We start from the raw sequence: 24,461 nt of genomic DNA, 5'->3' as shown, positions 1-24,461 counted from the left end.
GAGGAATGAGGAAGTAATCCTATGAGTATGTGGAGTTAGGGGTCACTTGGGAAGGATTCAGAATTTCTTCTGATTCCTCGTAGTTCCAAGATTTTAGCAGGTTTAGTATACGAATTTTTGCCTCATATACGTTACAGTGCCTAATGTCACAAATTTTAACTACTTTATTGTAAATGTGCGGGAAGAGAAATGCCGAGAAGCGCTGCGCAAAAGAAGTGAGAACACGAGGTTTAGGGATACTGTAAATTCTACTTGAAGTGAGCGATTGATGATCCGGCAGACGACTGGCCATAATATGAGTATATAAAATAACACGTAGCAAAAACAAACAATGTAGTAACAATATTTATTTGTACAACAAGAGAGCAAAGTTTGATATTTCTTCGAGAGCTTATTTTGAGCCCTGTGCAAGCGAAAGATTCTATAATAATAACAAAATCGGTATTAGGATATTTACCAAGAAATAAAAGTCTTATGTAAGTTGATCGTTATTTTATTTATATCCATCTATTTTCATCACAGTTTTATTATAATAGTTTATAATCACAATAATTAAATAATACAGTAAATCATTATTATACAATAATGGTTTATTTATTAAGATTTATTTTATCACCTTTTGTAAACGACGTTATTTACATAAAAAAATATTATTAAAGTCTTGCTATCCCGCCATCTAGCATCAGTAGAAGAAAACAAACTTCTCACGTCAGTATTCTGCTACTCCCTGACAGATGGCGCTAGTATATACATTCAAATAAATAAAATATAAGAATTGTGCAAATCTATCTTTAAAAGATAGAAGCACTTTCTTGTTTTTTACACAATATAGAATTAAATGTACTTTCTTTGTTGCTATACTAATTTTATTAATGACGGCAAAATTCAGTAGTCTTAAGATTTTCATGTTTTTTTAAACTCTTAAACCGCGTAGTAAACAAAAGGCTTTTTATAAATACAACAAATAAAAAAATAGGCAGACTCGATTTAAAAAATACGCGAGCGATCTATTAAAAAAAATACGGTCCAGCCGCAACAAATACTTTTATATAATGTTTTTTCTACATATACATAGTTTGTACATGGAATCACATCTTTATAGGCGATAATTTTTTTCTTATGTATAAAATTACGCTTAAAAATATGAAATTAAATATAAAAAACCGTAGGTTATTTAAATAGCAGTTGATAGGGAAATCCAACACTACCATTATTTTTATAAAAGTTGAAAACAGGCTAGTTTATAAATAATTTTAGTAAGAATATAAATACTTTAAATCTTAAACAATTTAAATATTGAATTTTTTAACCCTTTGACCTTTTGAGTTTAAATTTGATTTCGCGCATTCTAATAACATTGACGATCGCGTTATATTATATATATATATATCATATGTAGTACCTAGGCGTGGCATTCAGAGGGTTAGAATGAAGGTCCGTTTAGTTCGCTCGCGTACTAGTAGACAAGTACTTAACTACAGGAACATTCACGTTAAGTATACGATGCTTCGTTTGCTCGATTGTCTACTGCTTTACTTTATTCACCCTACCTGAAACAAATAAACATTAAATTTAATTTTACCCTCAAATAAAAAAAAACAGTCACCTATGGAGTGGCGTAGCTAGGTACAGCCTGGCAAAAAAGAGTAGAAATTAAAAAGTGGCAACACTGTAGTGTCGTCCCTTTCAAATCAATTTATATAAGAGAACGGGACGACACTACAGTGTTGCCATTTTTAATTTCTACTCTTTTTTGCCAGGCTGTAGGCGTGGGCGAAATGGGCCATCGCCCGCGGCCTCGCACTAAAAGGGGCCTCGCAGAAGCCAACCCTTTTTATTATCTTGGGAATATACATTAAAAGAAAAGGGCCTCGCAGATGCGACTTCGCCCACGGCTAGATTAGTTCACGCTACGCCACAACAAGCATGCAAGCATGCAAGCATGCAAACATGCAAGCATGCAAGGAGCATTATTGCATGGGAAAACAGCTAAAAGTGTACATTAGAAAGTAAAACAATAGAACGAATGATTAAAGTTTGCTAACCTTGGACGTCAGTTAAGAATCGCATGAACCTAGCCGCCTCCATGCAATAGGTACAATCGAAGTCACGATCTCATTTCAAAACGACAATAGAGCGACAAAGAAAATAGAGCGAGTAAAGGTTTTACATATAAAAGTTAAACACGCTCTATTTTATTCATAACTGCTTTTGGCATTAAGTCCGCCTTTTGTACGATAAGTTTTCTTTTAACTTGTTAACCTCACTAATACTGATACGAAACAGTTGCTTATAATTTACGAAACGCGCAGTGTAAGTCTTGCTCCCGTCTCCTGAATCACCCTGTATACAAAAGTTTGCAAAATTGTGCAAGTTTTTCGGCAGAGGGGTAAACTCTTAAAGGCGACTCCAGTTATTAAATGCTCTAAGATCATTCTCACTCCGACAAGAAGGAGCCGAGGTGCATAAAACATTTGTATACGTAACTGCATAAAGTCATTGATTGCAGTTTGAACTGAAACTTTACATAGGTACAGTCGCCCAGAGTGTTAACTGTACATCGGTGGACCTGATGCCTTTTGTAATAATAAGGTCCACTGATGTATAGTCAGGTCAGGAGTGTTGCTGTGTGTACCTACATAATGATGTAGGTACAACTCTGTATCTTTAGGTATTTAAATAAAAGTAAAAAAATAATTTGTACATTTTCGGGTAGTTATAACATTTATTGGTTTACCAACCAAATACAAAACCGCCTGGATTTATCACTGAACGACCTGACTTTAACCTACATTATTTGATCATGTAATGTTTCCATCTACCCTCAACTGGCTTAAGGAGCCATTTGAGGGTAGATTTTGTTTACTTTTATTTAAGTATTTAAATATACAGACTGTAGGTTGGGTGTCAATGAAATAATATAGTAACCTCAAGCTGATCTGATGATGGAGACAGGAGATGGCTATACCTAGGAACTCTGTGATAAACTAGAGATGCCACGAATATTCGGTATTCGGCCGAATGTTGTCTACTATTCGGCCGAATACCGAATATCTGTTGGGCCTACCTAAAAAGAAAAATTACCAAAAACTAGGTATATTTAATATTAAAAATTTATTCTTGAAAAGTAGTTAAATACGAAGGCACGTTTTTGAGCATTTGTTGATTACAAAATATTTTATTTTTATCTGATTGGCTTGACTCTAGGCACTCTAGCTACATTCATTAATTCTGTTCAACATAAAAATATATCTTACCAAACGTTGTGCTTTGTTGGCGAACAGTTTTCATAATAATTGTGACTCAAAATGTTCGCATGTCATGCCGAATATTCGGTCGCCGAATATTCGGTATTCGGCCGAGAGATGGGCCGAATATTCGGTATTCGGTATTCGGCCAAATTCACTATTCGGGGCATCTCTAGATAAAACAACGCAACCTAATTGTGTTTGGGTTTGTTAGAATTGTCTCGACGAGTATTAGTTATCTGTTGAAAGTAAAGTACAATCACCAATAAAAGCTTTTGTCAAAAATATTTTTTTTGACTAAAAACTATTTATAATAGTGATGCCAGTGATGGGAACTGCGTTGTTTTCGGAATTCTTGTTTCGAAAAAACACTGAAAAAAACATTTTAATTAGTATTTGTAAGAACAAGAATAAGAATAAGAATATTTTTTATTGACAATAAAAGTTTAACATGTACGTTACAGTGAACCCCGCACTAGGCATGGCCTGTGTCGCGGGGGTCATGATCATCACGAGTTACCAGTGATAAAAAAATATAATTATATTACACATAAGAAAAGGGATTAGGAAAGAAAGAGGAGTGTGAACTTGTGTGTTTGTAAGCTTGTTGTGAGAAGGGAGTGAAAAGTGTGTGATTGAAATCTAAGAATGTAATGAATGTAAAAGTTTATTAGATTTAAGTGTGTTCGAGCGTTATGAAAAACTGAAACTGAACTCGAGGAATGAGGAAGTAATCCTATGAGTATGTGGAGTTAGGGGTCACTTGGGAAGGATTCAGAATTTCTTCTGATTCCTCGTAGTTCCAAGATTTTAGCAGGTTTAGTATACGAATTTTTGCCTCATATACGTTACAGTGCCTAATGTCACAAATTTTAACTACTTTATTGTAAATGTGCGGGAAGAGAAATGCCGAGAAGCGCTGCGCAAAAGAAGTGAGAACACGAGGTTTAGGGATACTGTAAATTCTACTTGAAGTGAGCGATTGATGATCCGGCAGACGACTGGCCATAATATGAGTATATAAAATAACACGTAGCAAAAACAAACAATGTAGTAACAATATTTATTTGTACAACAAGAGAGCAAAGTTTGATATTTCTTCGAGAGCTTATTTTGAGCCCTGTGCAAGCGAAAGATTCTATAATAATAACAAAATCGGTATTAGGATATTTACCAAGAAATAAAAGTCTTATGTAAGTTGATCGTTATTTTATTTATATCCATCTATTTTCATCACAGTTTTATTATAATAGTTTATAATCACAATAATTAAATAATACAGTAAATCATTATTATACAATAATGGTTTATTTATTAAGATTTATTTTATCACCTTTTGTAAACGACGTTATTTACATAAAAAAATATTATTAAAGTCTTGCTATCCCGCCATCTAGCATCAGTAGAAGAAAACAAACTTCTCACGTCAGTATTCTGCTACTCCCTGACAGATGGCGCTAGTATATACATTCAAATAAATAAAATATAAGAATTGTGCAAATCTATCTTTAAAAGATAGAAGCACTTTCTTGTTTTTTACACAATATAGAATTAAATGTACTTTCTTTGTTGCTATACTAATTTTATTAATGACGGCAAAATTCAGTAGTCTTAAGATTTTCATGTTTTTTTAAACTCTTAAACCGCGTAGTAAACAAAAGGCTTTTTATAAATACAACAAATAAAAAAATAGGCAGACTCGATTTAAAAAATACGCGAGCGATCTATTAAAAAAAATACGGTCCAGCCGCAACAAATACTTTTATATAATGTTTTTTCTACATATACATAGTTTGTACATGGAATCACATCTTTATAGGCGATAATTTTTTTCTTATGTATAAAATTACGCTTAAAAATATGAAATTAAATATAAAAAACCGTAGGTTATTTAAATAGCAGTTGATAGGGAAATCCAACACTACCATTATTTTTATAAAAGTTGAAAACAGGCTAGTTTATAAATAATTTTAGTAAGAATATAAATACTTTAAATCTTAAACAATTTAAATATTGAATTTTTTAACCCTTTGACCTTTTGAGTTTAAATTTGATTTCGCGCATTCTAATAACATTGACGATCGCGTTATATTATATATATATATATCATATGTAGTACCTAGGCGTGGCATTCAGAGGGTTAGAATGAAGGTCCGTTTAGTTCGCTCGCGTACTAGTAGACAAGTACTTAACTACAGGAACATTCACGTTAAGTATACGATGCTTCGTTTGCTCGATTGTCTACTGCTTTACTTTATTCACCCTACCTGAAACAAATAAACATTAAATTTAATTTTACCCTCAAATAAAAAAAAACAGTCACCTATGGAGTGGCGTAGCTAGGTACAGCCTGGCAAAAAAGAGTAGAAATTAAAAAGTGGCAACACTGTAGTGTCGTCCCTTTCAAATCAATTTATATAAGAGAACGGGACGACACTACAGTGTTGCCATTTTTAATTTCTACTCTTTTTTGCCAGGCTGTAGGCGTGGGCGAAATGGGCCATCGCCCGCGGCCTCGCACTAAAAGGGGCCTCGCAGAAGCCAACCCTTTTTATTATCTTGGGAATATACATTAAAAGAAAAGGGCCTCGCAGATGCGACTTCGCCCACGGCTAGATTAGTTCACGCTACGCCACAACAAGCATGCAAGCATGCAAGCATGCAAACATGCAAGCATGCAAGGAGCATTATTGCATGGGAAAACAGCTAAAAGTGTACATTAGAAAGTAAAACAATAGAACGAATGATTAAAGTTTGCTAACCTTGGACGTCAGTTAAGAATCGCATGAACCTAGCCGCCTCCATGCAATAGGTACAATCGAAGTCACGATCTCATTTCAAAACGACAATAGAGCGACAAAGAAAATAGAGCGAGTAAAGGTTTTACATATAAAAGTTAAACACGCTCTATTTTATTCATAACTGCTTTTGGCATTAAGTCCGCCTTTTGTACGATAAGTTTTCTTTTAAGCAATAAAGTTTAAATAATTAAATAACTACGATTGTATGGAAGCGGCTTTTGCTTGCCAAGTCAATGCAAATCGATCAATTATCATCAACCTTTCGAAGGTAATATTTATTTACCTAAATGACTTAAAAAATTGTTTTAAACTTACTAACACTCGCAGGGTACACGAAAGTAGTAGTGAGCTGGCTCCCGAAGGTGTTGGAGACGTGGCAAGTGAACTCGCCCATGTCGCTCCACAAGAGAGGCGAGATCACTAGCTCGCCTGAACGAAGCACCTGGAAGTAAAACAATGATTTAAGGTGAAGTAGGTTTTTTAGATCACAATACGGTTATAACACTTTAAACTCTCGCGTTTTGTGCACGAATTTAATTACAATAAAAAAGTAGGTATAATTAAAAAAATAAAAATTAAAGAAGTTTTTAAGGTAAAAACAATGAAATTATATAGCGGTAGATCCGTTCGTGTAATTAAATATGTGCACAATACGGTTGCCACAGCATTTATTTAGCAATCTTTTCAATTGAAATTTGTAACAGCACTTAAAAAATTTGTCATTGAGTTATGCCCCTACAGCTTAAGTGAATATTATAATATGTATAAACGGTCAGTTAATAAGTAGGTATGTAAGTAAATATAGCTACACCCACTGGGTAAAATTGTATTGATTCTCACTGTATTGCCTAACATCAACATGTACACATACAATTTATGGCTTATGAATAAATAATAATTAAAAAAAAAACTTGAGACCTGTCTTTAGTAACAGCATGAATTAGAATCCAGATTTTTTGACTTTCACTCAATAGAAAAAAATCGCGGACATGGTGACTATATGGATATGGATTTTTATTAATCTGAAATAAATATGAATCATTCATTCATTCATAAGCAAGTATTCTTGCTAACTTATGACTGACTGTGATAAGTTAGATAAGTCGTGTTACAAGCTATTATTTAAAATTCTTTATATGGCAACTTTATTTCCTATCAAATAAGCTGTCAGTTTCAAGCTGTCATTTAGTTTCATAGTAATTTTATTGCCAGGTGCGGTTTTTATTGAAATTCCCGCGTTTTTTTTGTGTTGCCACGACTCGCTGGTCAGACTCTACTATTACTTGCTTTTGGAAATTAACTTTCACGCCATCTACCAACGAGTGGCGGAACTAACCTTCATCCTCGGATCCGACTTGACCGTCATGCCCCGATTATTTATCCAAGTGACCTGCGGCCGCGGGTGCCCCTTCGCATGGCAAGGGAGCACCACGTTGTTGCCAATGAGGTCCATGAACACTTTGTATGAGACGAGGATTTGTGGCGCGAGTGGTATCAGTCGCGCCCGGTCTGGTATTAAATCCGTGCTGCCATCTGTGGGTGAGTAGGAAAAGTTTTGTTATTAAATGAATTTTTACGCATTGTAAACATTCAAATTCGATATCGATTTTTTGAAGTTGACATTAAGCCATGTTATAGTATATTTCAAAATACCTAGTTTATTGCAACAGTGAAGATAAAAATAGAAAAATTGAGCGAAGCTTTGGCTCCCTTACACTAATGATGAGTTGGGCAATACCTACCCCGCGCCCACAGCTCCCTAACATTTAAAAAATCCCGTTTGTTGTATGGGAGCCCTACTTAAATATTCATTTTATTATGTTTTTTTTTTGTAATAGCGGCAACAGAAATACATCATCTGTGAAAATTTCAACTGTCTAGCTATCACGGTCCTCGAGGTACAGCCTGGTGACAGACAGACGGACGGACGGAAGGACAGACGGACAGCGGAGTCTTAGTAATAGGGTCCTGTTTTTTACCCTTTGGGTACGGAACCCTAAAAAATCATATTTAAGTTGAAAGGGGACGTAGTCACGTGACCGCTCCCCCATACAAACGTAGTTACTACATAGGTATTACCAAAAAGAATAGATAGTATAGAGGGGTCCTGTCATTGTAAATTTTGTCGTCACTGTAAATTTAATGCCATCTATCGACACACGACTAAAACTCAAAATGAAAACGTATCATCATCATCATCATCAACTTAAGAGTTATTCTCTTGTCGGTGGAGTATCTTCCAAAAAAGAAAACGTATAAAGTTATCAAAAAATGTATGGATAAATAATTTTATTATTTTTATATCATTTTGATCCATGTTCATTCACTGATATCTATGTGTTAAAATTGTTAAATATGAAACGGTGTCGTCACGCCATCTAGCCGAGGATAGGCTAAAGGTGTGTGCGGCATCTATTCGAGAATGACTTTTACTTGAATTCCGAGGCACGTTTTTTCCTTAGACTTTATTCGTCTTATACGAAGTTACATATGTCTTTGGTATTACTAAAAGTACCTACTGTACTTTTATATTAATCAAAAAATCTAAATAAATCAACGAAGGAGCATAGCTATGGTTAATATACAATAAACTGTGAAAAATACTTATTTTTCATAATGTCAATATTCAGAGAGGAAAATGGGTACTACGTTTGTATGGAGCCTTCGGCGCCCTAACACTGAGTAACAAACTCACCTGTACTATAAACGACGCTATGGACCCTCTCCGTCTTAGCGCCAGCCACCGCCACGCAGGTGTACTCGTCGCGGCCCGCGGTCCGGGACACCAGCAATGTGGATGAAACCCGAGCCAGCGAGGTGGGGTTCGTGTCGAAGATCTCGTTGGATTCTTGGTCGTACTGGAAAGGAGAAAAGTTTGTTCTAACCATAGAGAAATATAGTAAGAATAAGTGCTCACTCCATACATCAGTTTTGGTACCAAAAGGACTATTATTTTTGTAGTCCACATCTAGCATCGAGTAGCGGAATTTTAGATTTCTAGTGATAATGGTGATGATAGATAGGCGATATATAATATATACAGGGCGTTTTTTGGACAACTAGCCATATTGTGCGAGGTTATTAGGTAGGTCATACTGAACAATTTTTTTCTATGGGACCAACCCCGAAATCCCAAAAAAAAATTGGCCTTCCCATAGAAAACGTCCACATGCATCCACTCGACCAAAATGTATGAAACGGCCAAAAATTTTTTTGTGATTTCGGAGTTGGTCCCATAGAAAAAGTTGTTCAGTATGGCCTACCTAATCACCTCGCATAATATGGCTAGTTGTTCAGAAAACTCACCTTTGTACACATTTACTGTATTCTCTCTGTGTTATGTACTTGTTTTGTGCAATAAAGTGTTTACTACTACTACTACTACTACTAAAACCAGGCGTGGCTCACTCCGCGATTTCGTCGCGTCGCAACAAATAGCTACAAGTACATCCGTCCCACACCAATTTTGGTGGCTAGCCATAAGCCGCGCGTGGCGCTTGCACCACCTAGCGGTCATATCTATCTTAATCGTAACAGACGCGTTTTGTTAGAGAGAGAGTCTTCTGTACCTAAGTACTATTATTTATTCGGTGCTAAAACTCATTATAGATGATAGCTACCTCATAAATCGGCTGGTTGTTTTTGAACCATCGTATCGTAGGTGCTGGTGCCCCGAACGCCTCACATAACAAAGACACAGTGGTGCCCGCTTGGTGCCCCGTCGCCGCTGCTGGTGCCTTGGTTATGGCGAGGAATCTTCGAGGCGCGCGGAGGGGTAATACTGAAACAATATAGTATATTTGAACACTTTAAAGTTAAACTCTCGCGTTTTGTACACATATCTAATTACACAAACGGGTCTGCCGCGAAATAATTTTATAGTTTTTACCCTAAATTCGCACGTTTCAGCTGACAATGAGTTGCACCAGCTGTGGTCACGGAAAAATGAAATGGCAATGAAATTATATCGCGGTAGACCCGTTTATGTAATTGAATATATTATATTCTTGAGTAATTTTAAAGAAGTGATAGCCAGGAATCGTCGGGAGGCACGGAGGGGTAGTAGAAAAAATACAGGAGGCCGATTTTTAGGGTTCCGTACCCAAAGGGACCGTATTACTAAGACTCCACTGTCCGTCTATCTGTCACCGGGCTGTATTTCATGAACCGTGATAGACAGGTGAAATTTTCACAGATGATGATATATTAATATTAATATTTGTGTTGCCGCTATAACAACAAATACTAAAAAGTACGGAACCCTCGGTGAGCGAGTCCGGGTCGCAATTGTCCGGTTTTGCCTGTCGCTATGCCTGTCATCTTCGCACTTACATACTTGTTAGAACGTGACCTTTGATACTTTGTTGAACAATGGGGGGGGGGGGGGGGGGGGGGCGATTTTTGAAATTCGATCGCTCGATTTCGTCACTCGAAAATCGGTGGAAAACTCGTGGAAAACGGCGAAAAGCCAATTGTTGAAATACGAGCGATAGAAATTTGGAATCGGGTGGTATTGACCACTCGTTTTCAATTCTATTAGTAGAATTTAAATGCCTAGTAGTGGAGATATTATTCAACGAAATACACGAAATCGAGCGGTCGAATTTCAAAAATCGGCCCCCTGCGCCCGCAAAGCGAATATTAGAGCGTACATCGTACGATAGTGAACCTTACGCCACTTACAATTAGGGTCAATGTTGTTGTCCAGTTCTGTGAGCAGCCTCATGTGTTTGTTCACATTCGCGGCCCGGCATCCCGCCACCAGAGCAAATATTAGGAGAGCGTACATCTTGGAGATTCGAGACCTGGAGACAAAATAAATACTTTAATTAGTTATTAATGTTATTATCAAGACACATACGGCGCGATTCGGGAAATGAATTAAAGATTCACTAGATATGCTATAGTAAATATATGTGACGTTCCACGGCAAAAGGTACCATTGCCCTGGCTGAATATTGGAGCGGCGTTAATAATAGCGTAAGCGCCAGCCACCATAAGGTACCTTTTGCCGTGGAACGTCACAAATCTTTACTATTTCATATCTAGTGAATCTCTAATTCATTTCCCGAATCGCGCCGATAACTTCTTCGAGCAATATTCGTACTATTTTTATCTGTGAAAATTTGAACCGTCTATTAGCTATCAGGGTTTATGAGATACAGCCTGGTGACAGACGGACAGTGAAGTCTTTAGTAATAGAGTCCCGCTTTTACCCTTTGGGTACGGAACCCTATAAATATCGATCACTGTTGCGAATGCAACTTATTATTGTATAAACAATATTTCCCATGCAGTAGCTAAACGCAGCCGTCGGGCTCGGCCAGGCGTGGCTCACTCCGGGATTTCGTCGCTTTGCTACAGGTAGCTAAAAGTACATCCGTTCCACACCAATTTTGGTGGCTAGCCGCGCGTGGCGCTGTCGCCACCTAGCGGCTATATCTGTCCTGATCGTAACGGACGCGCTTTGTTAGAGAGTGAGTCTCTTCTGTACCTAGTACTATTATTTATTCTGTGGCTCTGCTAGTATTATAGCAGCGCTCCACATATCTTGTATCGCGATTCGCGGCCAATCAGAGATGGTATTTAAAACCATTTTGTACTGTTCAAATTATGCATGTCTCTCATCAGCCTCCATACCTACCAATAACACACCACTTCTGCATTTAACCGTTTAGTCAAGAAAGCTCTTGTAAACCAATACTTTTGGAAGATTATATCAGTTCTAAGAAATGAAGCTTTTTATTTGAGTCGTCGAGATCTTGACCTGCACGGCGGCTAGAATCACCCTATGAGTTTGTTGCGTGTCAATGCCTTCCTTATCCATAAGTAATATAGACATTTTACATTGTAAGTCAGCTTTCTTCACTCATATAATGGGTGTAATTTTAGAAAACGCAACGTTCGTTTAGCGGAGAAACATTATTATCATTACGTCTTAAGTGTGTAGAATGAGCTGTTGGTAAACATTCTTAGAAATCTATTGATTGCTTGAGCAGTATTCGAAATTAAACATTAAAATTTCAATCTTTGATTTGATATGCTTACAACGCAGCTCACTTCAATATGAGGATGATTGCGAGTCACTTTATATTAACATCAATTTTTTTAAATTCGATAATCCTTTGACATTTGAAAATGCTGTAGGTATGCATAATGTCGTTCTTATCCTCCTGAGTCTAAATGTACATTACAATGTAAATATTCATTGCAATTTAATTTGAACTTTTCATGAACCAAATAAAGTAGCATTTCTTTTGTTTCATTACTTTTTAAAACAAACGAATTTTGTTCCAATTTACTTATAGAACAAGGTTCAAATTAAAAATGGACAACTTTATGGTGGGTCTTATGAGGATATATATTTATGTCATGAAGATGAACATAATTACAGAATGTGTCCGTCAGATCTGCCAATGTCAGAATACCGAGACTGGCTGAAATAGCAAAACACGTTCGTATGTTTCCGTGAAAATACGATGGAAGATAATACTGCACTACCTACATCTGTAAGACATCGGTTACACGCTAATTCTGGCGTCAGTTCAGTCCATCAGTCTGGTCAGACTGACGGGAGAATTATCGTGTAACACGCGGACTGATGGACTGATGGTCTGGACTGATGAAAATTTAAATTTTTAGATAATATTCGTCAGTCCATTTTGAATGACAGAAAACTGATAGGAGACTGATCGTGTAACCTGTTCGTGTCATTCTCGCGTCAGTCACCATATTAGACAAGACTAAATGACTGTGTTGCGTTCTGTGTCCAAACGGCGACTGTGTCGTAATTTTATCAGTCTGTTGTCAGTCTGGACTGATCGTGTAACCGTGTCCATTTTCCATCATTCTGGCATCAGTCGAAACTCGAATGGACTGATGGACTGAACTGACGCCAGAATTAGCGTGTAACCGATGTCTAAGAGGTTAGTTAGAGTGTGCGAAAAGAGAAGAGTCATAGAATGTATTGATTCCCATACATTCCACGACTTTTCTCTTTCCACACAGACTCTACTTATTAGTAAGGTGTATTTGAGTAAATCCAAATACTTGAGATTGTCGGGTAATTCCGAAAATAAACTCTAATATGATGAAAATGTGGGTTATTTTCGAAATTAGCCGACATTATTAAATATTCGGTTTTAAAAGAATACACATTATTTAAATTGCCCATTTATTGTTACTAAGCTATTTCTAATTTCTCTTAGCTATTTTTAATAACTTCTTTCAAAAGCGTCCGTCCGAAATATTTACCTAAAAATATTTATCCTGACATTCTTTGATAAAAAAATGTATTATAAAGTTTCGCTGTAAATTTCAAGGTTTATGATGCCAAAGCTTTGTTCGCTTATTTATGTCGTAAATATTAGATAGGTACATAAATATGAATTTCTTTTAAATAGCCCTTGATATATAGCAAGAAAATAGCCAATGCCTTTTTCGTACTGTGTATTAGAATGAATGGCACAGGCACCTGCCGCGATAGCAGAGCTGGTTCGAGTCCAGTCTGGAGCGCTGGAGACCTTGGTCACTTTTTCTTAGTATATGACATTTATTTCAGTTTATTTTAGCCTTCTTCTTAGTGTGAGTGAAATATTCCGAAAGACGTTCTGAATTTGAAATTTGTTTTGTTAGGTTTGCAGACTCTTAATAGGTAATATTTTTCAGAAGTTTGATTATATCATCAAAGACTTTTTTGATCTCACTTGTACAATATTTTTCGTGTGGCACAAAAATATATAAATAAGTAATTTTTAGCAGCGAAGTTTCATTCATGCATTTTTATTACATAATTATATTCGTGCTTATAATAAGATTATAGTAAATTTAACTGGCTGGAGTTTTCCACGTTTTGGTATAAATATACTTTTTATGAAAAAAAAAATCTCATCTGCTTGCTTTATTGGAATTTTCGCATAAAAGCTTTTTATGTTGTTAATTTAGGTACTCTATCTACTTTCAGATTTCAAGGGGAAGGCTACCGAAGTTATTGTGATGCTATCCTAAAAAAACTGGACTGGATATACTAAAAAAATGTGACCAAGTTGCAGGGAACGCGGAGGCCGGATTCGAATCAGCGACTTCAGCTTACACGGTTAACACCCTACCCTGGACTCTGGGCCTCTAGGCTACCTGGTTTTTTTCTGTAATGTGTGATATGACATATATTTCAGTTTAGATAGGTACCTATGTACTTATATTTTCTATATATGTAGTAGTAAGACGACTAAACTTGTGGTCTCGCCGGAAGATCAGCGCTGACTTTCGGGTCAGTATTATGCTGAGGCGAGCCCATTTCGTGGTAAACTTTAACGCTTAACAATGTTATTAATATTTGTAGTTTTTAGTTATACTCTTGCATGTAAGTAATTTTAGTTTTAAGTTTATCACGAATAAAATACTTGATTCTGATTCTGACTTAAAAAGTACAAAACAAAAATATTTAATACAATAATTTGATTTGTTCTCTATGTTGTATAATTGATAAAAAAAAACTAAATTAATTTTAAAGCTCAACAATTTTGATTAATTGTAAATATTCTGATATAGGTACTCGTAAGATCATTAATTTTAGCACCAAGTACCAACACCGGTTGCAAAAAGGTTATAGGTAACCTAAGTTCCAGGTAATTATTAATTTAAAATGCCTATTAATATTATCTGTGTGAGAAATTCTCATGTGTTTTAATGACACATGTCATAACTATTTATTTATGATACCTATAATAGTTATTACTTATTATGTAACTTTTATCAATCACGTCCCTGTGATTCATTTATTTATTCCATTAAACGTGTAAGAATGTATTTGTATTATGTTATTAAAATATTATTGACAATAATCAGTAAATTAGATTGAGATTTGCACTTAAAAGCACGCAATTTTTGTTAAATATCTAAGATAATTTACACTAAAAACTTTTCTTAAAACGTAAAAAAGAATATTTCATTAAAACGAAACAAAAGTAAAAAAAAACTTAAGAAACCAAAGACAAAAGCTCGTACCTTTTAAAAAGCGCGCGAAACACAACGGACACTGCACAAATTCAAAAATGGAACGTTAACTTTTTAAATGTTCTGACTTGAGCACTCGGGTGGTAAGCACGAAATGGGCCGGTCCATATCCGATCTCTATTTATATGCTTTCGTGCGTGGTTCGAAATTTCAATCCCATAACGCACACGAGCTCCAATTGCATTTCAACTGCATTTTTCAGCGGTTTGTGTTCCCTCACCCTCATAATTCTGTGTAAGTAAAATTAATCTTAATTATCCGTTTTTAGAATACCATGTACTACTTTATAAATTAAGCTAGCGACCCGCCCAGGCTTCGCACGGGCTACACAAAACCTAACAAATTATACACCTAAACCTTCCTCAAGAATCACTCTACTGATAGGTGAAAACCGCTTGAAAATCCGTCCAGTAGTTTTCGAGTTTATTGCGAACATACATACACACAGACAGATAGACACAGCGGGGGACTTTGTTTTATACCTAAGGTGTAGTGATTTACATAGATTTTGGATAAAACATATTTTATTGTTTTATTAACGCAAACATTGGGATATTTGTAAGTTATGGATAGATATTAAATACTAGCTGTGGTACCCAGCTTCGCTCAGGGAGCTGACATGAGAATTGTGTGGTGGTTGTAACTTGTAATAAAAGGATAAACTTTAAAATATATTTAGGTATTTTTTCTAACTACAATACGTAGGTATTGTAGTAGTAAAATACATAGAAATAGGTATAGACCTATTTCTATGTATTTTTTAAAATTTCCAACTCGAGAGCAACCTACATATAGTTGACCCTGAAAAAAGCATAGGGAATAGGGATAACTGGAAGTGCTTGTCGAAAATCTCCTGAGAGTATGAAGGCTTCGAATAGTCTACAATGTTCTAGAATATTTTACAACATTTGAGTGTGTTCTGGAATATTCCACAATGATCTGAGATCCTGAATTCTAGGCTATTTACGAATATTTGATAACATTCCAGAATATTCCGGAATGTTCTCGAACATTCGAACCTCATATCTTGCTTTAAATATATACCCCTACCAATAGTAGCTCCAACCCTATAAAAAGGTTTCGAATGGTCCAGAATATTCCACAACATTCGAAAGGGTTCTGGAATATTCCACAATGTTCTGGAAATGCTCTTGAATATTCGACAACATTCTAGTGTTCTGGAATGTTCCACAATGATCTAGAATACTCTCGAGTATTCGATAACATTCCAGAATACGATGGAATGCTGTCGAACTATCGAATGGTCTTGAATGTTCTATAAATGTCTAGCCTCCGAGACGGCTTCAAATTTTCCAGAATATTCCACAACATTCGAAAGTGTTCTGGAATGTTCACATTGATCTAGAATGTTCTCGAATATTCGCTAACATCCCAGAATGTTCTGATATGCTGTGGAATGCTCTCGAATGTTCTGGACTGTTCTAGAAACGTCTAGCCTCCGAGACCCGAGACGGCTTCGAAAGTTCCAGAATATTCCACAACATTCGAAAGTGTTCTGGAATATTCCACAATGATCTAGAATGTTCTGATATGCTGTGGAATGCTCTCGAACACTCTCGAATGTTCTGGACTGTTCTAGAAATATCTAGCCTCCGAGACCCCTAGACACCTCACCAGGTACAAAATTTTGTAGGTATATATTTCACGATTTATTCTGAACTTTCCTTTCAAAATTCAAAAACAAAAACAACTGCTTCTGGGTCTCAGAGGGCGAAACTTTCAGCTCTTATATCTTCAAAAGCACACCCTTCAGGTAAAAACGGAAAACTTCTTCATGGACGGGAGATAGAGGGCTACCACCCCATATAGTTTCCTTGATCGTATCGGGACTCATTTCTGAGTTTTAGCGGCACGCACATTGTACACTTTCTTTTATTATATATATTGATTAAAAGTAAAAGAATTCATTTAATTAATATACTCTGGCAAACCCATTTTGTCGATAGAAAAAGGCGCTAAATTAAAATTGTCTATGGTAGGACAACCCGTTGCGCTTTTTTTAAATTTGCCACTTTTTACTGACGGAAAGGGCATGCCCGGTTATTGCCGCATGTACGGTTATTAAATGTAATCATAATCATAATATTTTTATTGCGCTTATGTTGGTACAACATTTATTTTAACCATACAGGGTAGATTCCCCCTATAGCCCAAATTCGGTCATCAGAATCTGAAGCTTTTTCAAAGTGTTAAACTTAAATACTACTAAAGTGTCCGTACGGAGATCCCACGGTGTAATAACCCATACCTTATCTAATCTTATCTTTATGGGAAGGGGGTGTTCCAAACCACGTGTTTTTGAACAGGGTCATATGCTCGAAATAATCAAATTGCTGTGATAGTCACTTTTGTCGCAAGTTAATCAAATTTGACTGTCACGCAGCTATATCCAGAACAATCTCAAAATTTCCGCAATTCCTGGACTTTCATCGGACAAACTTTCATGAGAGAATTCTCATGCAAGTTTCCACTTAGAAAGTTTTCGTTCAGATTAATGATTATTAGGTACCTACTCAATGTTCTTAACTGTTGAAGACTTTCATTTAACATTTACGTCACACATAGGCGTCTATTTCAAGTGTCATAGAAATCGAAACTAACTGTAGGTGCATTGGGGTAAATCCGAAGGCGGGGTAATTTTGAAAATGGCAAATATCTACTAAACTAGAAACACTTTCTACTGTAGCAACAGTACGCAAGATGCCATGTTAGCGTTGCAGTGGCGTAAGTGTTGCTAAAGTGTGAAGTGTTTCTAGTTTAGTAGGTAGATATTTGGCATTTACAAAATTACCCCGCCTTCGGATTTACCCCAATGCACTATACCCCTAGTGTAAATTGCATTCTAGAGCGTGACGCGACGTACGCGTTTGCGTTAAAGTGTCATTTTGTATGGGATTTTGAGTTTCCAAAACGTCCCGCTTGGCGCGCTGTTCAATATCTCATACAAAAATAGACATAACGCAAACGCGAACGCTCGTCATGTTATAGGATGAAATTTACCTACACTAGGGGTTCTGGATCATATGGGTCAATTTTCAAATTGGCATTTTTTGCTGTCCCACGTCTAAAACTCGAAGTCCATAGGACTAAAAGACTGGGTGTGTATATATTATCATTAAATGTATTATAATCTTAAAAAAATCATAACTTTGGATGTACGCAACGTATTATGAATAACTTTGTATTTTTATAAAGAGCATTTTCTAGAGAATTGATTTAATCCTTTCGATAAATTAATGCGTTATTTAATAAAACAAGGGAAGCCTTTTTATCGTTGTCCCGCGCGGCACTTGTTTTGTTATGACTTAAAGATACCCCCCAAAATCTTCTTTGTCTATTGGATAACGGTTAGATTAAATTTATGATGCAATAGTGCGGTTAGTTGGGCGTCGATTGACATCGAGTGTGGAAGCGGAAACGTTTAATTTATATAAAAACAGGTAAGAATCTCTTTCGATATATTTTGGTACGACTACAATGACATTTGTATGGACGCTTAATATGTTGGTACATAGTCGAAATAAAAATGTGTATTTTATAATAATAGTTGCAAATATAGTGTTAAAATATATAAGTGAATCGGTTGTATTGTGTAGGAAATTTCGCTAAAAAATATTATTGGCAACATTTGTATGGCGAGATTTATACGGCTATTTTGACCGCACAAATGTCGATTGTGGCATACAAATGTCGACATAGTGCCATACAAATGTCGAAAAGGTGCCATACAAATGTCGCTAGGGTCTTATAAATGCCACAAAAATAATAAATAGTGCCATAAAAAAATAGATACTGCCATACAATGTCGAAAAAATGCCATATACATGTCAAAAGCGCCTTACAAATGGCTAAATAGTGCCATACAAATGTCAATCTTTAAACGTTCATATCTAACTAACTATAAAAAGCAGAGGGGTGCCTCGTACAGTATATTTTTTGTTGTTAAGAACCCTTCCTGAAACTATGATTATAAATCAGATTTTCCAAAAATAAAAAATTACCATACCAATGTCGAAAAAACACCTTCTTCAAAAATTGACCCATATGCTCGAAATAATCAAATTGCTGTGATAGTGACTCTTGTCGCATGTTAAATAAATTTGACTGTAACGCAGCAATATGCAGAACAATCTCAAAATTTCCGCAATTTCTGGACACTTTCATGGGAAAATTCTCATGCCATTTTAAATTACATCCCACTTCTGAAACACATCAAAAACTTGAAATAAAGCAACGTAACCCAAAATAACTTAATAATTTCAACCCTAAATCTTCTTGCTTACGGTCGAATATCTCAAATATCTCACACTTACGTCCTTACATTACTGAAAGTTATGAGGATCACACTGTTAATATTAAAACATGTCATCTCTACACGATTTCCCTAATAAGATACGACATCTGCTCATTAAGTACGAAACATCTGGACTAATTTGCAATACGTCTTATCTCTATACGATATCCATAATTAGATACGACCTCTCGTTAAGATCGTCATGTTCTGGAACATCCAACCCCGAGGCCCGCGTTTCTACATTCAGAATCACAAATCGTCGGCTAATCGATTCCATAATAAATCGATACTTTATCCTTGTATTTTTTTAAAAGAATCGTTCTAGTAATATTCTTGTTAAAAAAACCGGACAAGTGCGAGTCGGACTCGCCCACCGAGGGTTCCGTACTTTTTAGTATTTGTTGTTATAGCGGCAACAGAAATACATCATCTGTGAAAATTTCAACTGTCTAGCTATCAAGGTTCGTGAGATACAGCCTGGTGACAGACGGACGGACGGACAGCGGAGTCTTAGTAATAGGGTCCCGTTTTACCCTTTGGGTGAACCCTAAAAATTGAAGTAGGTGCCTATAGGTAATTGTTTACTACTTTACTGGCCTAGGCCTTGTACAGTCGTACAGATATATCGGAGCGGCCGAGGCGCTCAAAATTATCTGAACACGTAGTCTAACTCCTGTTGACGGTTGACGTTTGAAGATGACGACCGGTCTGGCCTAGTGGGTAGTGACCCTGCCTTTAGTTTGAAATAAAGGTTAAGTTCCAATTGTGAGCAGCAATGCTACATGACAATGTAGTCGTAATCAGCATTGAACTTGAAATCTTTTTTTACCATTTCGCGTGTTACTACTTATAAAACTACACGTGTCTTATGATAGTAACCGGGATCCCTTTGTTTCCCATAAACTTATTGTTTCGAATTTCGATAGTCAGAAATTGATATCCATATAATTTATGGACATAAACATCAATAGTCATAATTTTTGTTAAGTATAACGTTTCATAGTTCTAATGTTAAACATCTATAATAGTAAACGCTATAATCACAAAAGTTATAAAATTGTTGAGTATAACATTCAAAGGTATATCAATAATTATTAAGAAATATTTTAAGGCATATATTTTATCGGACTAATGGTCGTTAATCATATCGTTTTAATGTCATCTCTTTGTTTCCCATAAACTTACTGTTTCGAATTTCGATAGTCATAAAATGATATCCTCTAATATTCTAATATTTAGGATATTAGAGGATATAATATTAAACATTATGACTTTCAATAATTATGTCAAACAAAGGGCCATTTTTAATGACATCCTTCATATAAAGAAAAATGAAATCTGTTTCCTCAGGTAGGTTCGTTAGTTACCTTGTGTCCCTCAGAGCGGAAATAGGAGCCCCGCTAAGCGGGGCTCCGTCGACTCGTTGGCGGCATGAAATGGCTTAATAAACTACATGAAAAATAAGAAATGGCGGGAAATCAGTAAACCAAACAATAAAACATCTGATTCCTCAGGTAGGTTCGTTAGTTACCTTGTGTCCCTCAGAGCGGAAATAGGAGCCCCGCGAAGCGGGGCTCCGTCGACTCGTTGGCGGGATGAAATGGCTTAATAAACTACATGAAAAATAAGAAATGGCGGGAAATCAGTAAACCAAACAATAAAACATCTGATTCCTCAGGTAGGTTCGTTAGTTACCTTGTGTCCCTCAGAGCGGAAATAGGAGCCACGCGAAGCGGGGCTCCGTCGACTCGTTGGCGGGATGAAATGGCTTAATAAGCTACATGAAAAATAAGAGATGGAGGGGAAATCAGTAAGCCAAATAAAAAAAATCCCCAGGTAGGTAGACAAGCATGCAATTTGTTTTGTTTAATTTTATAACTATTGACAATATGACTAATAAAAATTGTGATGGAAAACGATATGGTCTAAAAAAAATCGGAACTTAAAATTTAGAGAATGCAATAGATCCCCTACTTATCATTATAACCTGCAATAAAAGACCTTACAACGATTATTGTAAGCAAGTTTATTGCCTTCAATATTATGTAGTGGTATACCTTCTGGACTTTGAATATTATGAGTAACAAATTTTATGACTGACAATAATAGTGACCTGCAAAAATCGGAACTGCAATTTATATTGTTAAAATTTATGACTATTGACAATATGACTAATAAAAATTATGATGGAAAACGTTATGGACTGAATAAATCGGAACAAAAAAATTATGGGAACCAATAGAGACCCATAGTAACCACATAGTAACGTATTTACCGACAAAATTGCATGAATTGTCAATTCAGAATGACATCATTTGAAATAAAAAATGAGGTTAATATAATACAGGACCATTTAAATAAAGTATGTTATTCCTAAATTTTTGAGGATATAAAAACTAAAAACACTACATCTGCGATTTTTCATCAGTTCTTTTACTTAGCGCCACTTGCGCCATCCCACTAACCCGGGGTTAACCGGTTAAATCGTTAAGCTAGCAGTGGCGGAGCGTCCATGGAACTCGATTCCCATCGGCTTGTCTGATATTCAGGCTCTTGAGCCATTTTCTTTGAATTTATGAAGAAAAGGACGGCAACTCAGCTACTGCTTGCCTACGAACAATCTAGACGCGCCGCCACTGTAATCTAGTGTCAAATTGTACTGGTAACCATGGTAACTCCAGGTTTAACCGGTTAACCCTGGGTTAGTGGGATGGTGCAAGTGGCGCTTAGTCTGATAATTATTTTGGAAATATTTTTAGGGTTGGACCAAACTAACTGTGCTGTGCATTGACCAAGTGTGGTAAAGATAGGTACATAATATGACGTTTATTGTGACACTCTATCATTTTGCTCTGCTCAAGTCGGTACTATGTTAGCTTAGACAGACTCCAACAATTGCCTATTAAAAATTAAGATATATATACATATATTTAATTACACAAACGGGTCTACCGCAATATAATTTCATTGTTTTTACCATAAATTCCGACGTTTCAGCTGAGTTGCACCAGCTGTGGTTATTAAATATATGTATGTACAAAACGCGAGAGTTTAAAGTGTTAAGATATGTAGTCAATGAATGCAATACCTATGTAAAACTATTAAATTATAAATTTGAAAAGCCAACAAAATGCACTTTATGCCAAAAATGTCTTACATCATTTCGGAAGAGCTGATACTCTTAAAACTGCTGGATCGATTTCTATGAAGCATAGTTAAGAACCACCGCAAGAAAACTCGCTTTCACGTAAAAAAACCGAGTAGAAATCGGCCTATCCGTTGGAGAGCTACGATGCCACAGACAGACAGACTTTGGCGTCAAACATATAACACCCCTTTTTGCGTCGAGGGTTAAAAACACATGTAGCGTATTTATAATTCTATTGGTCAAAATAAAGATTAAAAATACAATGGAATGGTAGTCTAAAGGAATTTGAGTCTTAGTTTCATTACATTGCAGGTTTTGATCGGTCGGTTGAATTGGACGTAACCAACAGTCCGCAATGTAACTAAAATCGCATGCGAGTTCGCGCGTCGTCTAAATCCATCTAAATCTAAAGCCCTTAGTCCCAAAATTATGTTTTTAGTCTCTTTGTGTTATTTCTAGTCTTCCCACCCACACGCATAATTAATTAAGTTCAAATTATTTCCAAAACTAAACATTCATCTTCATCAATTAGACTGAAAACTAAACATTAAACAACTTCGATCGATCGCAGAAATCTTTCGGCGGACCTAAACTATTTTCTCTATCGTAAAAATAAACAGACGCTTTATAAATCGTGAGTTTATTTAAGTCTTGAATTTGTGTGGGGGGAATTAGTGGGGGGGTCATTCAACTTGCATGTGTGTCTGTCTTATACCGACACATACTCTTCTAGTGCCATGGGAAGTAGCGAGGAAAGTAGGCAGAGACGTAGTGGCATTGCAATACCAGAGGGGTTGCAAGAGTCTTTGATGGGAGAACCCTATTTTCTTGAAGGTTTGAGGGTATCGGTCAGGAATCGCCGGCGACAGTTCCCTCCACAGTTTAGCTATGCGACTTGCGAGGTAGGACTATTGTATTGCCTATTAACTATGATCCTGACATACCTCTTTCGCTTCCTTCACTTTCATAACATTCCTCATACACGCTCGCCGGTTTAGGGTGCTCTTGACCTGGCCTTTCTTCAGAATTTCCCCGATCTGATCAGAGAAAGTCCGCCGAGGTCTACCCCTTCCAACTCCCACTTCCACTTCTCCCTTAGGTATGTCAGGATCGTAGCAAGTGGAAATCCGTGGGTTCTGCCTACCCCTCCGGGAAATAGGCGTGATTATATGTATCTATGTATATATGTATTAACTATGGTCAAAAACTAAAGGAAGATTCACGCTAAAACGATCCTGGTACGGGCCGAACCGACACTTCGATTTCTTGATGCTTTCTATAGACAGTCATCTATTGTCAACTATCAGTACCTACTGATAAATTCCGCTACTTGACGCTAGATGTCGACTACGAAATAACTCGCGTTTTGGTACAACTGATGTATGGAGTTACCTGTCTTTTTTTACTTAGGTATATTTCTCTATGGTTGGTTTAGTTGGTTTAAGATTAATGTCGGACGCCTCGGCCTGTCATCCTTAACTCGAATATATTCGTTTAGGAGTAAACACTATTTGAATATCTTGACATTCTCTTTATTCATCATCCTTCTTAGGCTAGGGTTTTTATAATATGAATATAAAAGTAAAATATATAAAAACACTTACAAAACAATAAAAATACATATAAACACATTATAAAAAACCTAACCTAGGGTGCCGCCAGCAGCGGGGCAAGGCCCAAGCTACCGGTGGTCAGGGCTGCAGAGAGAGGAACCGACGTACTATCCGCGCCATGTCCAAGATCACCGCCTTCTGCATCTGACCCTTGATCCAACCACCTAGCGAGAATCTCTCAGAATATCTTGACATTATTATTATTTGACGACCAGTCAAGCCTAGTGGGTAGTGACCCTGCCTATGATGCCGATGGTCCCGGGTTCGAATCCCGGTAAGGGCATTTATTTGCGTATTCCTAAATCGTGGTTGTTTTCTATG

General features: G+C 36.5%; 1 protein-coding gene across 4 annotated transcripts in view; it reads right to left on the bottom strand.

Moving 5' to 3' along the window:
- Window positions 1-5,373: 5,373 nt before the first annotated feature.
- Window positions 5,374-24,461, bottom strand: part of LOC134801854 (neural/ectodermal development factor IMP-L2-like) — a 107,487-nt gene continuing 88,399 nt past the window's right edge. For 3 of the 4 annotated variants that reach the window (XM_063774491.1, XM_063774490.1, XM_063774494.1), the window contains exons 2-7: window positions 10,733-10,854; window positions 9,670-9,830; window positions 8,745-8,907; window positions 7,386-7,582; window positions 6,365-6,491; window positions 5,374-5,515 (exon numbers count right to left, since the gene is read on the bottom strand). In XM_063774491.1, the coding sequence (XP_063630561.1) occupies window positions 5,490-5,515; window positions 6,365-6,491; window positions 7,386-7,582; window positions 8,745-8,907; window positions 9,670-9,830; window positions 10,733-10,838 (780 nt within the window). In that variant the 5' untranslated portion in view covers window positions 10,839-10,854 and the 3' untranslated portion in view covers window positions 5,374-5,489. Of the gene's footprint in view, window positions 5,516-6,364; window positions 6,492-7,385; window positions 7,583-8,744; window positions 8,908-9,669; window positions 9,831-10,732; window positions 10,855-15,055; window positions 15,168-24,461 lie in introns of those variants that run through there. The other variant, XM_063774492.1, reaches the window with a different exon arrangement.

Source organism: Cydia splendana, chromosome 23 (genome assembly GCF_910591565.1).
Source record: "Cydia splendana chromosome 23, ilCydSple1.2, whole genome shotgun sequence".
NCBI classification, from domain to species: Eukaryota; Metazoa; Arthropoda; class Insecta; order Lepidoptera; family Tortricidae; genus Cydia; species Cydia splendana.
This window is presented reverse-complemented; position numbering and strand designations above follow the sequence as displayed.